The sequence below is a fragment of the Pseudophryne corroboree genome, chromosome 9, assembly GCF_028390025.1.
Source record: "Pseudophryne corroboree isolate aPseCor3 chromosome 9, aPseCor3.hap2, whole genome shotgun sequence".
Lineage (NCBI taxonomy): Eukaryota > Metazoa > Chordata > Amphibia > Anura > Myobatrachidae > Pseudophryne > Pseudophryne corroboree.
In genome coordinates this window covers 395,863,958-395,881,057 of record NC_086452.1, presented here as the reverse complement: position 1 = coordinate 395,881,057, position 17,100 = coordinate 395,863,958, and the positions used below count along the sequence as shown (strand labels likewise).

The following is a 17,100-nucleotide window of genomic DNA, read 5'->3' as shown; positions in this document are numbered from 1 at the left end:
CTCTGGAGCTAATGGTGTCCAGTAGCCTAAGAAGCCCAAGCTAGCTGCAAGCAGGTAGGTTCGCTTCTTCTCCCCTTAGTCCCTCGTAGCAGTGAGTCTGTTGCCAGCAGATCTCACTGAAAATAAAAAACCTAAAATATACTTTCTTTTCTAGGGGCTCAGGAGAGCCCCTAGTGTGCATCCAGCTCAGCCGGGCACAAGATTCTAACTGAGGTCTGGAGGAGGGTCATAGAGGGAGGAGCCAGTGCACACCAGTTAGACCAAAAGCTTTCTTTTAGTTGTGCCCAGTCTCCTGCGGAGCCGCTATTCCCCATGGTCCTTACGGAGTCCCAGCATCCACTTAGGACGTCAGAGAAAAGTGTATTAGGTTTGAGTTTTAAAACAAAGTTAATAGTAGATTATCTCTATAAAAAAAAAAAAAAAAAAAAAAAAAATCAGTGTTTACACACTATGCATGTTCCAAAGCAGAGTGCACACAATTATGGATGATGCACAGTCATATCTCCACTTGTAGGGCATGTGTATGCGGCTTGCTAAGCAAAGTTGTGCTTTCGCAAAAATTTCCCCCCGTTTTCAGGAGCATCTTTTGCCAAGGAGAGCGTTCAGCAAGTGGGCACCGATCATGATAAATCTGGAGTAAGTCTATCCAACTGGGCATCAGCCTCATAGCATACCTTCCAACTGTCACAATTTGAGTGGGATAGTGCCATCTTGCGGGCACTGTCCTGCTGTCCCTCCTGGGGAGGCCCTCTGTCACTTCAGAATAGATGCAGCACACATGTGCACAGAGGGGGTAATTCAGAGTTGATTGTAGCAAAAAATTTGTTAGCAGTTGGGCAAAACCATGTGCACTGCAGGGGGGGGCAGATATAACATGTGCAGAGAGAGTTAGATTTGGGTGTGATGTGTTCAAACTGAAATCTAAATTGCAGTGTAAGAATAAAGCAGCCAGTATTTACCCTGCACAGAAACAAAATAACCCACCCAAATCTAACTCTCTCTGCAAATGTTATATCTGCCCCCCTGCAGTGCACATGGTTTTGCCCAACTGCTAACAAATTTGCTGCTACGATCAAGTCTAAATTACCCCCAGAGTCTATTCCCAGGAGAGGGGGACTGGGAATATGGCCACCAGCTCACAGAGCATGCCCCCACAGTGAAAAAAGAACTCAGCTGCGCAATGAAATTGGAAACATGAACAAAAACTGACGTATGCTGAGATAAATTATAAAGAAAATTTAATATGACAATAAAAGAAATTTCATACAATAAAACATATAGTCTGGACTTAAACCTTAAAAGGAAAATAGTAAAATACCCTGTACTGGATATCAGATAAAACAAGCACTTGTGGCGTGAGCAGTAATAATATGCAACAGTTGTATCCAACAAGTAGAAACAGTATCGTATCCTGGATATGAATGAATTGTTAGAATGTGGAGTAATTCCTAAGTTTTAAACTGGTAACTGCAGTCCCATGAATGTATTAATGGAGCTCCTTTATGTAGAAATACTCCGATGTCAGATAAAGTCAAAATGACCTCTCCCGTGGGCTGGTTTCTAACTGAGCGTCCTCGGTTAGATTATCCTGCGTTGCCCACCACATAGCTGTCACTGGGAGGGAGAGTGTAAAGCTTGCACCGGGTGGAGTCCTACACGGAGATGCTGCTGGAGGTATAAAGGAGCCACTATGGAGACTGAGTTGCCAATGCTGCTCAGCAGGCCTCAATGTCAGCTGTGGCGTGCAGGATGGTGGTAGTGAGATAAATGGGGGTGGAGAAGGGGGGAGGGAAAGTGCAGCCGGTAAGGGTATTTACATGGGTTCTATTAAGGGTGTTCAGAAAGGTATTGCTAAAGCATTAAATAATAACAATTGTGTCATCATTACAGCCTATAGAAAATGTTGTGCGGGACTTAAGGGAAAATACTTATGTCAGGGCGTTGGATTTAGACGGGAACATTGGGTTGACCAAAGAGAAAAGTAAGGTGGGCAATACTAAGTACGGTGGGGTTGGAGAGGGAGCGAGAAGGACAGTCTGTATCAGTAACTCTACGGATGCACTAGTTAACCAGGATGGGAAATCTTTAGGAAAACAAACAAATAAAGGAACCGATAAACTAAAATGTATGCTTGCAAATGCAAGAAGTCTAGCAGGTAAAATGGGGAAATTGTAATTGTTAGCATCAAAGGCTGAGTATGACATTATAGGTATTACGGAAACATGGTGGGACGACTCTCACGACTGGGTTGCTAACTTGGAGGGGTATTCTCTTTTTAGGAGGGACAGGGCTAACAAAAGAGGAGGAGGAGGTGTATGTCTTTATGTTAAACCATCACTTAAACCATACCTAAAGGAGGTCATCGATGAGGAGACTGGCGATAATGTGGAGTCACTATGGGTAGAAGTCTCAAGTGGGGGAATTGATGCAAAAAAACTAGTCATAGGCACGTGCTACAAACAGCCGGATATTAGCATACATGATGAAGAACAACTATTGCAGCAATCAAAACGGCTGCGGGATTGGGGGACATCCTTGTCATTGGGGATTTTTATTACCCGGATATAAACTGGAGTAACGATTCATGTGCTAAAGCGAGGGGCAGCAGGTTCTTAAATATGTTTAGGGACCACTACTTGTCTCAATTAGTCGAGGACCCAACTAGTGGTAAAACTACCCTGGATCTAGTATTTACTAATAATGTGGCCATTATATCAAACACTAAAGTTGGGGAGACTTTGGGTAACAGTGATCACTATATGATCACATTCGACATCAGTTTCAGGAAACATAGCTACAGGGGTTCCACCAAAACTTTTAACTTTAGGAAGGCTAATTTCAGTATGCTTAGATGTGCACTTAACGACAGAGTGGGAGGTTCTGTTTAATAACAAGAACACTTCGGAAATGTGGGATGTTTTAAAAGGGTTGCTGGATAGCAATATTCATAACTTTATTCCCATAGGCAGTAAACGCAGGCGTATTAAACTCAAACCGATGTGGCTTAACAAGAAGGTTAAGGCAGAAATGGATAAAAAAAAAAAGCGGGCTTTCAAAGCATTTAAATCTAATGGAAAGGAGGAGTCTTTCAAGTATTACAAGGAGTGTAATAAGAAAGCAAAAAAGCAATAAGAGCAGCTAAAATGGCAAATGAAAAGCAAATCGCTATAGAGAGTAAAACCAATCCTAAAAAGTTTTTTAAATACATAAACGGTAAAAGGTTAAAAAAGTAGAATATAGGTCCATTAAAAGATGAATTAGGAGAATTGATAAATGACGAAATAAAAGCAGAAATACTGAACAAATTCTTTTCATCAGTATTCACCAGTGAAGAACTGATGGTGGGAGTAGAGCATAACAATTGTGACAGTAATAATTCATGGTTAGATACTTGTTTAAGCGAAGAAGTAGTCCGGGAGAGACTAAGCAAAATTAAGATTAATAAATAACCTGGTCCTGATGGACTTCACCCGAGGGTTCTTATGGAGCTTAGTTCACAACTAGCACGACCCCTATATTTGATATTCAATTAGATCAGGCATGGTACCGAATGATTGGCGTATAGCTGAGGTAGTGCCATTATTTAAAAAGGGATCCAAAAATCTTCCGGGAAACTACAGACCAGTTAGTTTAACATCTACAGTGGGGAAAATATTGGAAGGAATTCTAAGGGACGTCATACAGGAGTATCTAAAGTCCGCTAGGATTATTAGCAAGAAGCAGCATGGGTTTGTGAGGGACAGGTCATGTCAGACAAACTTAATTAGCTTCTACGAGGAAGTGAGCAATAATCTTGATCAAGGAAAAGCAGTGGATGTGGTCTTCCTAGATTTTGCAAAAGCCTTCGATACAGTTCCTCACAGGAGACTGATGATCAAATTAAATGAGATTGGCCTAGGAAAAACTATTTGCACATGGATAAGCAGCTGGTTGGTTAGCAGGGTACAGCGAGTAGTGGTCAACGGGAAGTCCTCAACCTGTTCCCCAGTAGTCAGCGGAATACCACAAGGGTCCATACTCAGACCACTACTGTTCAACATATTTATCAATGACCTAGAAATAGGCCTGGAAAGCACAGTGTCAATCTTTGCAGATGATACTAAACTGTGTAAGGTAATTAATTCAGAATTGGATGTGGAGGCCTTGCAGAATGATCTATCTAAACTTGAACTCTGGGCGTCTAAATGGAAAATGAGGTTCAATACAGACAAATGCAAGGTTATGCATTTTGGGACTAAAAACAAACTTGCATCCTACATATTAAATGGGGAACGCCTAGGGGAAACAGAGTTGGAAAAAGATTTGGGGGTATTCATTGATAATAGGCTTAATAACCGTACACAATGTCAAAACGCAGTAAAGAAGGCAAGTAAGGTGCTAGCGTGCATAAAAAGGGGAATTGAGACAAGGGTCTCGGATGTAATCATGCCGCTGTATAAGGCATTGGTACGTCCGCACCTGGAATATTGTGTTCAGTTTTGGGCACCATTGTATAAAAAAAGACATCAGTGAACTCGAAAGTGTTCAAAGGCGAGCTACTAAATTGATTAAGGCCTAGAAGGACTGGACTATAAGGAAAGACTTACTAGGCTGAATATGTATACACTAGAAAAGAGGCGCCTAAGAGGAGATATTATTAATATCTTCAAATATGTAAAGGGACATCACAAATAGTTATCAGAGTAATTATTTATTAAAAGAACACAGTTTAGGACACGTGGGCACTCGCTGCGACTGGAGGAAAGTTCCGAACGCAACGGAGGAAAGGGTTCTTCACTGTTAGGGCAGTGTCAGGATGTGGAATTCCCTGCCAGGGAAGGTGGTAATGGCGGACTCTGTAATTGGATTTAAAAAAGGAATGGATAAATTTCTGAATGAAAAAGCTATCCAAGGTTATAATACTTAAAATATCAACGTGGTTAATCCGGGGGTAACATGAGTTATAGTAGCTAACTAGTCATAAAACATTATTTAGCAAGTATGTAGAATCATCACAACTTAAAACAGGTTGAACACGATGGGCAATTTGCCTCTACTCAACCTCAAATACTATGTATGTATGTATGTATGTCTTATGGCCAGTGATGATTTACCCCAAGGGGTATATTAACTAAAGTGTGGGTTTTTAGAAGCGGAGATGTTGCCCATAGCAACCAGTCAGATTCTACCTATTATCTTCTAGAACAGGCATTCCCAAACTTGGTCCTCAAGGCTCACCAAGGGTCCCTTCACACATAGCTGTTTTTGCCGGACAGGAGAGAGACGGATTGCTTTTTGCCATGCCGGTATTTTAATTAATAATGTACGGTATAGGGTCCCTTCACACAGCACCGTGTCGGGCCGTGCCGTCCTTGTAGGCAGTGAACAGAGTGTGTGAATGGGAGCTTTCACACACACACAAAAACACACACACACAGATTTGTTTTTTTAGCAGCCGCTCCTGCAGCTGCGCATGCGCACAACATTAAACACGGCTCAAAGCCGTTGTGTGTGACAGACACTGCCGGGTGGCAAAAAGGGCTTTTTGCCATCCGGGTAAAACCGCCGCGTGTGAAACAGGCCTAACAGACCAGGTTTTAGTGATATCTGGGCTTTAGCACAGATGGCTAAATCAAAATAGCTGAAGTAATTAAGTCACATGTGCTCAAGCATGGATATCACTAAAACCAGGACTGTTAGTGTGCCTTGAAGACAGAGGTTGGGAATGCCTGCTCTAGAAGGTGCTAGATAAATGAGAAGTAGAATCGGATTGGTATCTATGGGCAACATCTTCACGTCTAAAAACCCACACCTACGTATTTTGCTTTTTAAGTGAATATCCTGCAAAGCTCATCTCTATATTCAGAAATAGCCGCGGTCTAATCTGACAGCCCTGTCATCTGCACAATGCAGTGATAACAGACTCTATGCTTGTTCTTAGGCACAAACAAGGTAAACCAGAAGGAATGGAGCCATACAGTATATAAAGCCGGCACTACCATAAGTGTGCCCTAAATGAATACTCATATACAAGTGTGCCCCAAACATACTCATATACAAACAGCTCTATCCAAAATACACTACGTTACTTTAACAAACAAAAAAAGACTGTAGATATTAAGTCAATTTTAAAAAACAAAAGTTGAACACAGAAAAACACGAATAGAAAATGGAATAAATAAATAAATAAAGACTAGTAAAAAACAAAAACACACACACACACACACACACACACACACACACACACACACACACACACACACACACACACACACACACACACACACACACACACACACACACACACACACACACACACCAATAATCATAATGTACATATTGTATGTAATACTCGGCACTAGCCATAAATTATGTGCATAGCAGCTCAGTTTAATAATATAAATATAATTATGACGAGAGCCCTTGAAATAAATGAAATGTTTTAAACGTGATACCTGTGAAAGAAAAAGGTTATTAGACAGCAATGTTTACACTCTTTTGTGAGAGAGTGAGGTATGGTAAAAAGTCAGTGAGCGAAAAAGATCCCAGGGCGCCGATGTTTGCGGGCGCAGTGGTATAACGTCACCGGCTCATTTATTTCAAGTGCTCCCTTGTCACAATTATAAATCTTAAAGTACAAGTAGCCGTACAAGTAAGATGTATTAGAAGCAAACACATCAGAAGATCAAGGAAACTAAATAAATACAACAGGAGATTCTGGAACAGCAGTTTTCCTGTGTGCCTGATTAATTACGTAATGAATCAATCGGACTAAACATGATGATTAAGAATGCTAATTAACAAGTATACATAATAGCTCCAACCTCTGTGATAAAACAACCACCATACATATATATTTTATGCTACAAGGCACCTCTAGACTGGTTCAGCTGATATATTAGATTCTTCTAGGCACTAAGTGTTACTTTTATAAGACTGTAATGACAGGCTGGGAAATATTTTTAACACCTAGCAGTGACTAACCCACATATTGTATACTAGGTGATTCATCGCGCCCTACGGGCTCTTCACACCGTCGCAAGGGGCTACGCCCCCTTAACACCTGAAAGCCTTTCCGGCATTCAATATTTGTATTAAATGGAGTATTACAATTGCACGACGAAAGGGCGTCCGATGGTGAAGGGGGCATAGCCCCTTGCGATGGGGGAAGGGTCTGGATGCGCTGCGGTTGGGGGAGGGGCAGCTGTCGCAGATGGGGGGAGGGTTTCCGGAGGCGCTGCAGGTGGGCTTCTGGAGGCGCCGCAGGTGGGGGAGGGGTGAGTGTAAGGGTGCCGTGGATGGGGGAGGGGGTCTGGGGGCGCTGCGGGTGGAGGAAGGGCCGGATGCGGGGGTGCCGCGGGTGGAGGAAGGGCTGGATGCGGGAGTATAATGGGGTATATATAATGGGGTGGGGTACACTGTGAGGGGTATATATAATGGTGATGGGTACACTGTGTGGGAGTATATATATTGGGGATGGGTACACGGGGGGGTATATATATTGGGGATGGGTACACGTTGGGGGGTATATATAATGGGGATGGGTACACATTGGGGAATATATAATGGGGATGGGTACACATTGGGGAATATATAATGGGGATGGGTACACATTGGGGAATATATAATGGGGATGGGTACACATTTGGGGGTATATATAATGGGGATGGGTACACATTTGGGGGTATATATATAATGGGGATGGGTACACGTTGGGGGGTATATATAATGGGGATGGGTACACTGTGGGGGGGTTTATCTAATGGGGATAGGTACACTGTGGGGGGGTTTACATAATGGGGATGGGGTATGTATAATGGGGTCGGGGTAACGGGAGAGACTTCCCGCCGCGGGGCCCTCACCTTCCCGCTGCAGGGCCCTCACCTTCCCGCCGCGGGTCTCTCACCTTCCCTGGCCAGCTCCTCTCTCCATCCCGCTGGCCGGAGCTTCTCCTCCTCAGCCTCGCAGGCAGGTTGGCGCCGGAGCTGTCACTGGGGCAGGCCGGGGACCGGCATGAGGCCTACACCGCCGCCCAGCCTAGAGTCTGATGATGCCGCCAGTTTGGAGCGGGAAACACGTGGAGCAGAGGCCGTCTGGGCTGGGAGAGGAGTCATCGGGGAGAGCGGCATCCAGCAGCCAGGGCACAGGGACCACAGAGCTGCCTTCACCCGGGGTATATACAGGGGGCGTCCAGTACTACACAGCAGGTATATATGTGTGCGGAGGGAGAGCATAGGGCAGATAGGTATGTGTGTGCGGGTACATAGGGCAGGTGTTGGTAGGTATGAGTGTACAGCAGATATGTGCGTGTATGGAGGGGGTACATAGGGTAGACAGATATGTGTGTGGGAGTGTAGATGTGTGTACAGCAGGTATGTGTGTATGGAGGGAGTACATACAGCAAGTATATACACAGAGTGTGGGCCGGGGAGGGGAGGAGGTGCTTCTGCCGCTGTGTACCGCGGGTCACTTGCTTGTCTCCGCGTCTCCCTCCGTCGGCGCCGGCTCCCCGCGCTCATCCACCCCGGGCTGCCTCAGACGTACCCATCCCCATTATATATACCCCCCAACGTGTACCCATCCCCAATATATATACCCCCCAGAGTGTACCCATCCCCATTATATATACTCCCCCACAGTGTACCCATCCCTATTATATATACTCCCCCAGTGTACCCATCACCATTATATATACCCCCCATAGTGTACCCCACCCCATTATATATACCCCATTATACTCCCGCATCCGGCCCTTCCTCCACCAGCGGCACCCCCGCATCCGGCCCTTCCTCCACCCGCAGCGCCCCCAGATCCCTCCCCCATCCACGGCACCCCTACACCCACCCCTCCCCCACCTGCGGCGCCTCCAGAACCCCACCCGCAGCGCCTCCGGAATCCCTCCCCAATCTGCGACAGCTGCACCTGCCACTCCCCCAACCGCAGGGCATCCAGACCCCTCCCCCATCTGCGGCCTTCTTCTCATCGCAAGGGGCTATGCCCCCTTCACCATCGGTCGCCCTTTCGTTGTGCAATTGTAATACTCCATTTAATACAAATATTGAATGCCGGAAAGGCTTTCAGGTGTCATCAAGAAGTAACATACATAGTGAAATGACATAGCGCAGGATATTCCGGGGGAAATAAGAACATTTTAGAAGCCCGAAAATGATCACTATTCTATTTGACTTGGGGCCTAATTCAGCATGGAATGCTGCTGCGGCAGCGTTCGCATGCTGAAGCCCTGTTAAGTGTGTGCACGCGCAGCAGCCACACTGCGCGTGCGTACACAGTGAGATGCCAAAGCATCTCACTTGTGCGAACGCCTCTGCGGGAGGGGGCATTGTGGTAGCGTTAAAGAGGCGTGGTCCGGACAAACCAGACGTGACCAGACAATGTGCGGGGCGGGCCGCGGCAGCTGCGTGGCATCACACGCAGCCGCTGCAACCCGAAACATTGCGGGTAGCCGCCTGCCTTTGCAACTAGGCTGCGTAGGCAAAGAGCTACTCTAAACACGCAAAAGCATCGCCGCCAAGCATGTCAAGGTAATGGATCGTAGATATGCGATAATAATAGATAATGCTGAATTAGGCCATTGGTTGGCTTGAGAGAATGTGCAATATTAAAACCTACGGTACTGGATAGCAGCAGAGCCAGAGGGGGGTGACTAAGCATAGCCCCACCCTCTGATTAGTGGATGGCCAATAATCGGGCTACTGGGGCAGCACACTGCATAACTGTGTCCAAGATGCAGGCAGAGAATGCTGCCCGATCACTCTGTATTTAAACACAATCAGAATGGAACAACAGGATTCGCTGTCTGCATCTCGGCCACCAGACACTGCTATATAGCATTGAGCCAGAGGCATCCCCCCGCCACTGCGAGCACACCACTGTAAACACACTGATCGCACCACCCCCTGGATTTGCCACTGGTACTAGATCACCCAATTAATGCACATGAGAGCATTTTAAGCTCTTTCTGGTAACTCACGCAGGTCGCATGCTCTCATGTCTTTGCTGGAAAGAAGGAGATGGGGTCACTGCTTCCAGGGCGGTCTGGTTTACTCTAGCGGCTGTCTCCTGTGTTAAATAGAGTTGCAATTTAGATGTTAAGAAAATCAATAGCTTGAAAACATCACATACAGTGTGTGTGTGTGTATATATATATATATATATATATATACACACACACACACACATACATACATATATACATACACACACACGTACGTTATGGTAAGAACTTACCGTTGATAACATTGGGATATGCTGGAGCGTCAGCGGATTGGCACCAAATCAATCACGAGCTTTGTAGCCTCCCAGGATGCACCGGGCTCGTACATATAATCCCGCCCACCGACTCGGTCAAATCAGTTGTTTCCAAAGCATTTAGACAGGAGCATTATGTAGAACCCTATTCAGGTGAGAAGAACACACATGCACACCCTTCCACGCAAGAGGGAAGAGGTTAGCGAGTATAAAGATTCTCAAATCAGGTGCGTCAGGGTGGCATCCCTGTGGAAACCTGTGGACATAGAGGAGAAATACCGTAGTCAACGGTAAGTTCTTACCATAACGTATATTTCTCCAGCTGGGTCCACAGGTTATCCAAAGGATAACATTGGGATTTCTCAAAGCAAATTTTTAGTGGTGGGGACGCTGATTGGACAGGAGAACCTTTCGCCCGAATTCAGTGTCATGAGAGGCAAAGGTATCCAAGGCATAATGTATAATGAATGTGTTAATGGAAGACCATGTGGGTGCCTTACATATCTGTTCTGCTGAACCACCATGTTGTGCTGCCAATGAAGGACCTACCTTATGTGTAGAGTGAGCAGAGACATTAGCCGGAACAGGGAGATCAGCAGGAGAGTATGCTTTTAAAATAGTCATTCGAAGCCATCTTGGCTTCTGGACCAAAAATAGGTTTGAATAAAACCCCTTCCCTCGTTGTTCCGGAGGAACTGGGACAATTACTCCTGACTGAAGCAATTTGTGAACTGCTTCTTGCAGTGCCTTGGCTGGTACAAAAAAACCTTTGAGGAGGCTGCTTTTTGAATGGGAAAACATAACCCCGAGATACCACTTCTTGCACCCAAGCGTCTGCTGTCGACCGCTGCCATATGTGTGCAAACTGAAGAAGACGGCCCCCTACCTCGGAGTCCCCCAAGTGGAGGCCCGCACCCTCAGGCTGATGGTTTCTGTTCTGGTTTGGAACTTGGCCCTCTAGTTGCCCACTGCTTCCTTGTTTTACCAGATTTATTGTGCAGAGTTTGCTTAAACTCATTTTTACCTTTTGCTTTACCTTGCCACCGAAATGGCCTAAAACCTGAACCCTTAGGCTTAGGAGTATAACTGGCAGGAAATTTAACCTTCTTGGATTCAGCTTCTGACTCCAGAATATCTGTCAATTTCTTACCAAAGAGAATGTTCCCAACAAAAAGGCAAAGCTTCCAGAACCTTTTTGGATTCTGAATCAGCTTTCCATCTACGTAGCCAAATTGCTCTGCGAGAAGCTACCGTTAAGACTGACGCTTTGGAAGCAATCGTACCCATATCCATTGCTGCTTCTTCTAAATATAGCGCAGCCTGTTTCATATGAGCTATATGAGACTCCTGCTCCCTAGTAGGTACTAAAAGCCCATTCTCTAATTCTTTAGCCCATTCAACTACCGCTTTTGCCATCCAGGCTGAGGCCATAGCAGGCCTTATGACTGCCCCTGACAGAGAAAATATGTTTTTCAAAAAACCATCCACTCTTCTGTCTGTGACATCATTTAAAGATGTTGATGGCAAGGGTAGAATAGATTTTCGCACAAGTCGAATGACGTGCGCATCTACCTTAGGAGGCACTTCTCTTTTTAAACAGTCCCCAGTTGGAATTCATTTTCTTGGAATTCTATATTTCTTATTGGGCGTAGCCCAAGGTTCCTCCATAATTTCCGTCAGTTCTTCTGACCCTGGAAACTCAACCCTCACTGTTTTGGGACGTTTAAACACAGGTGTTTTAGTTTTAACTACTGGCTCCACTGAATCTTCTAGAGACCGAATAGCCTTCAATCAACTCAGCTATATCTTCTGAGCTGAAACCCTCTATTTGTTCTTCATAAGGTGAAGTAGAGTATATGGAGTCATCATCTGTATCATCATGTGTAGCCGGTTCGTTAGAGGATATATTTACCCTTGGTTTATCAGCTTGTTGACTTGTAGAAACTGTAGGGACTATACCATAGGATGGGAGCTGCATGTATGGGTTAATCGTGTACCCTATTCATGCGGTTGGAGCTGCAGGGGCCAACCTGTCAGCTATACTGGATAAAGTCTGTGCAAATAAGGCCCAAGGTGGATCTATTTGTTGTTGAACAGGAATCTGCCTTGCAGTCTGCTGAAATGAAAAACAATTTGCATACAACCCATTATTTACTAAGGACTGAGTTATTAACCCCACCTTGCAGGATAAACATGTTTTGAGTGTTGGTGTTACTGTTGTAACCTCGTCACTTTTGCCGCTCTTAGATATGATAAATAATCAACTCTTTCCCAGTTACTGCACAATCTGTGACTGAAAACACTTTATATTGCATAAAAAGTGATAACAATCCGACCCCAACCCAAGCACCAGCATTGAGGTTCAGAAAAAACACTGACAAACCTATATAAAGTCAGCCACATGATATTATTAGTCATATGAGCATATTATCAACTACAAACACATTTCAAGTATGTAGGCGTACATATACTGTTCTCTGTACTATACCGTTATCTTACTGTATTCAGACGCAATTGCGGAGAAAAACCACAGCATTGTACAAACTCATATGCAATAGGCACTAAACTTAACTATTCGTACTAACACCGTAGATAGAAATTTAGTGCTGTATAACCCTTACTCTGTAGAGTGGGATACAGGGAGACTCACCCCACTTCCAGGATCGATCAATACGTTAGCAAACCGCTGAGTGGATCCAGGCGCTACTAACTAGTGTACACTGCCGCTACGGTATTATTAATGGACACAGACGCTCAGTGAATATTTTAATGTATGCAGACGCTCATGTCTGCGACCCAGTCTCTTAGCGGTAAATCTTAGTGTATACAGACGCAGCGGCCCATGCTGCGACCGAGTCCCCTCGTGGTAGTGTCTGAGACTGAAGTGAGGCAATCAGTTCATGGCGGGAGATGCACGGTAACTGGTCATGAACTGGAGGGAGGGGCGACCAGGAGAGCGTCTGACTCTCCACTGCTGACATCAACCCTAGGGATCGCGGCCTCAAACTAATCCTGGCGCCTTATGATCCCTGAAGCCTAGCGCTAGAGCACCCGTGGTGATGGCGCGCCAGCTACTGTTTGGTAGTCTCCTCCCAAATCAGTGCGTCTGTGTCCGAATTCCTCCTCTAAGCGGAACCGATGCCTTACCTTCTCCCCGTGCTCCGGCCACAGCCTGGTAACGTCTGCTGGACCTGCTAGTAACATCCGACACAGACGCCCGTCGAGACAGCACATGTACCGTGGGTAAGCATTGTTGCGACCTGGCGGAGAGTTGTTGGAGCGACTCTTTCCAATATGCGTGTAAGACGCTGTTAGGAAAGATCACTCAAAAAATAAGAATTTACTTACCGATAATTCTATTTCTCGTAGTCCGTAGTGGATGCTGGGGACTCCGTCAGGACCATGGGGATTAGCGGCTCCGCAGGAGACAGGGCACAAAATTAAAAGTTTGACCACTAGGTGGTGTGCACTGGCTCCTCCCCCCATGACCCTCCTCCAAGCCTCAGTTAGGATACTGTGCCCGGACGAGCGTACACAATAAGGAAGGATTTTGAATCCCGGGTAAGACTCATACCAGCCACACCAATCACACTGTACAACTTGAGATCTGAACCCAGTTAACAGCATGATAACAGAGGAGCCTCTGAAAAGATGGCTTCCAACAATAATAACCCGATTTTTGTAACAATAACTATGTACAAGTATTGCAGACAATCCGCACTTGGGATGGGCGCCCAGCATCCACTACGGACTACGAGAAATAGAATTATCGGTAAGTAAATTCTTATTTTCTCTGACGTCCTAAGTGGATGCTGGGGACTCCGTCAGGACCATGGGGATTATACCAAAGCTCCCAAACGGGCGGGAGAGTGCGGATGACTCTGCAGCACCGAATGAGAGAACTCCAGGTCCTCCTTAGCCAGGGTATCAAATTTGTAGAATTTTACAAACGTGTTCTCCCCTGACCACGTAGCTGCTCGGCAGCGTTGTAATGCCGAGACCCCTCGGGCAGCCGCCCAAGGTGAGCCCACCTTCTTTGTGGAGTGGGCATTTACAGATTTTGGCTGTGGCAGGCCTGCCACAGAATGCGCAAGTTGAATTGTGCTACAAATCCAACGAGCAATCGTCTGCTTAGACGCAGGAACACCCCGCTTGTTGGGTGCATACAGTATAAACAGCGAGTCAGACTTTCTGACTCCAGCCGTCCTTGAAATATATATATATATTTTTAAGGCTCTGACAACGTCGAACAACTTGGAGTCCTCCAAGTCGCTAGAAGCCGCAGGCACCACAATAGGTTGGTTCAGGTGAAACGCTGATACCACCTTAGGGAGAAACTGAGGACGCGTCCGCAGTTCTGCCCTGTCCCAATGGAAAATCAGATATGGCTTTTGTACGAAAAAGCCGCCAATTCTGACACTCTCCTGGCCGAAGCCAGGGCCAGTAGCATGGTCACTTTCCATGTAAGATATTTCAAATCCACCGATTTGAGTGGCTCAAACCAATGGGATTTGAGGAATCCCAAAACTACATTGAGATCCCACAGTGCCACTGGAGGCACAACCGGGGCTGTATATGTAGTACTCCTTTGACAAAAGCTTGGACTTCAGGAACTGAAGCCAATTCTTTCTGGAAGAAAATCGACAGGGCCGAAATTTGAACCTTAATGGACCCCAATTTGAGGCCCATAGACAATCCTGTTTGCAGGAAATGTAGGAATCGACCCAGTTGAAATTCCTCCGTCGGAGCCCTCTCCTTCAGGATCCGGCGTTCAACCGCCATGCCGTCAAACGCAGCCGCGGTAAGTCTAGAGGTAGAGTGCACGGATCCTCCGTGCGCATCTCTTGAAGTTCCGGGTACCAAGTCTTTCTTGGCAAATCCGGAGCCACGAGTATCGTTCTTACTCCCCTTCGCCTTATAATTCTCAGTACCTTGGGTATGAGAGGCAGAGGGGGGAACACATACATTGACTGGTACACCCATGGTGTTACCAACGCGTCCACAGCTATTGCCTGAGGGTCTCTTGACCTGGCGCAATACCTGTCCAGTTTTTTGTTGAGGCGGGACGCCATCATGTCCACCTTTGGTTTTTCCCAACGGTTCACAATCATGTGGAAGACTTCTGGATGAAGTCCCCACTCTCCCGGGTGGTGATCGTGTCTGCTGAGGAAGTCTGCTTCCCAGTTGTCCACTCCCGGAATGAACACTGCTGACAGTGCTATCACATGATTTTCTGCCCAGTGAAAAATCCTTGCAGCTTCTGCCATTGCCCTCCTGCTTCTTGTGTCGCCCTGTCTGTTTACGTGGGCGACTGCCGTGGTGTTGCCCTACTGGATCAACACCGGCTGACCCTGAAGCAGAGGTCTTGCCAGGCTTAGAGCATTGTAAATTGCCCTTAGCTCCAGTATATTTATGTGAAATGAAGTCTCCAGGCTTGACCACACTCCCTGGAAATTTCTTCCCTGTGTGACTGCTCCCCAGCCTCTCAGGCTGGCATTCGTGGTCACCAGGACCCAGTCCTGAATGCCGAATCTGCGGCCCTCCAAAAAGGTGAGCACTCTGCAACCGCCACAGAAGAGACCCCCTTGTCCATGGAGACGGGGCTATCCGCTGATGCATCTGAAGATGCGATCCGGACCATTTGTCCAGCAGATCCCACTGAAAGGTTCTTGCGTGGAATCTGCCGAATGGAATCGCTTCGTAAGAAGCCACCATTTACCCAGGACTCTTGTGCATTGATGCACTGACACTTTTCCTGGTTTTAGGAGGTTCCTGACTAGCTCGGATAACTCCCTGGCTTTCTCCTCCGGGAGAAAAACCTTTTTCTGAACTGTGTCCAGAATCATCCCTAGGAACAGCAGACGTGTCGTCGGGCTCAGCTGGGATTTTGGAAAATTTAGAATCCACCCGTGCTGTTGCAGCACTACTTGGGTTAGTGCTACACCGGCCTCTAACTGTTCTCTGGATCTTGCCCTTATCAGGAGATCGTCCAAGTAAGGGATAATTAATACGCCTTTTCTTCGAAGAAGAATCATAATTTCGGCCATTACCTTGGTAAAGACCCGGGGTGCCGTGGACAATCCAAACGGCAACGTCTGAAACTGATAGTGACAGTTTTGTACCACGAACCTGAGGTACCCTTGGTTTGAAGGGCAAATTTGGACATGGAGGTAAGCATCCTTGATGTCCAAGGACACCATAAAGTCCCCTTCTTCCAGATTCGCTATCACTGCTCTGAGTGATTTCATCTTGAACTTGAACCTTTGTATGTAAGTGTTCAAAAGATTTCAGACTTAGAATAGGTCTCACCGAGCCGTCCGGCTTCGGTACCACAAACAGCGTGGAATAATACCCCTTTCCTTGTTGTAGTAGGGGTACCTTGACTATTACTTGCTGGGAATACAGCTTGTGAATAGCTTCCAACACCGTCTCCCTGTCGGAGGGAGATGTTGGTAAAGCAGACTTCAGGAATCTGCGAGGAAGAGACGTCTCGAATTCCAATCTGTACCCCTGTGATACTACCTGCAGGATCCAGGGGTCGACTTGCGAGTGAGCCCACTGCGCGCTGAAATTCTTGAGACGACCCCCCCACCGGACCTGAGTCCGCTTGTAAGGCCCCAGCGACATGCTGAGGACTTTTCAGAAGCGGGGGAGTGCTTCTGCTCCTGGGAAGGAGCTGCTTGCTGCAGTCTCTTACCCTTTCCTTTGCCTCAGGCAGATATGAATGGCCTTTTGCCCGCTTGTTCTTATGAGAACGAAAGGACTGAGGCTGAAAAGACGGTGTCTTTTTCTGTTGGGAGGTGACCTGAGGTAAAAAAGGTGGATTTTCCGGCTGTTGCCGTGGCCACCAAG

The 17,100-nt window shown here is 46.3% G+C and overlaps 1 protein-coding gene across 1 annotated transcript in view; it reads right to left on the bottom strand.

Moving 5' to 3' along the window:
- APPL1 (adaptor protein, phosphotyrosine interacting with PH domain and leucine zipper 1) overlaps window positions 1–17,100 on the bottom strand; it is a 215,734-nt gene that overhangs the window by 43,029 nt on the left and 155,605 nt on the right. The window contains exon 14 of the mRNA XM_063940852.1: window positions 9,971–10,059. Coding sequence (XP_063796922.1) covers window positions 9,971–10,059 — 89 coding nt within the window. The remainder of the gene's footprint in view (window positions 1–9,970; window positions 10,060–17,100) is intronic.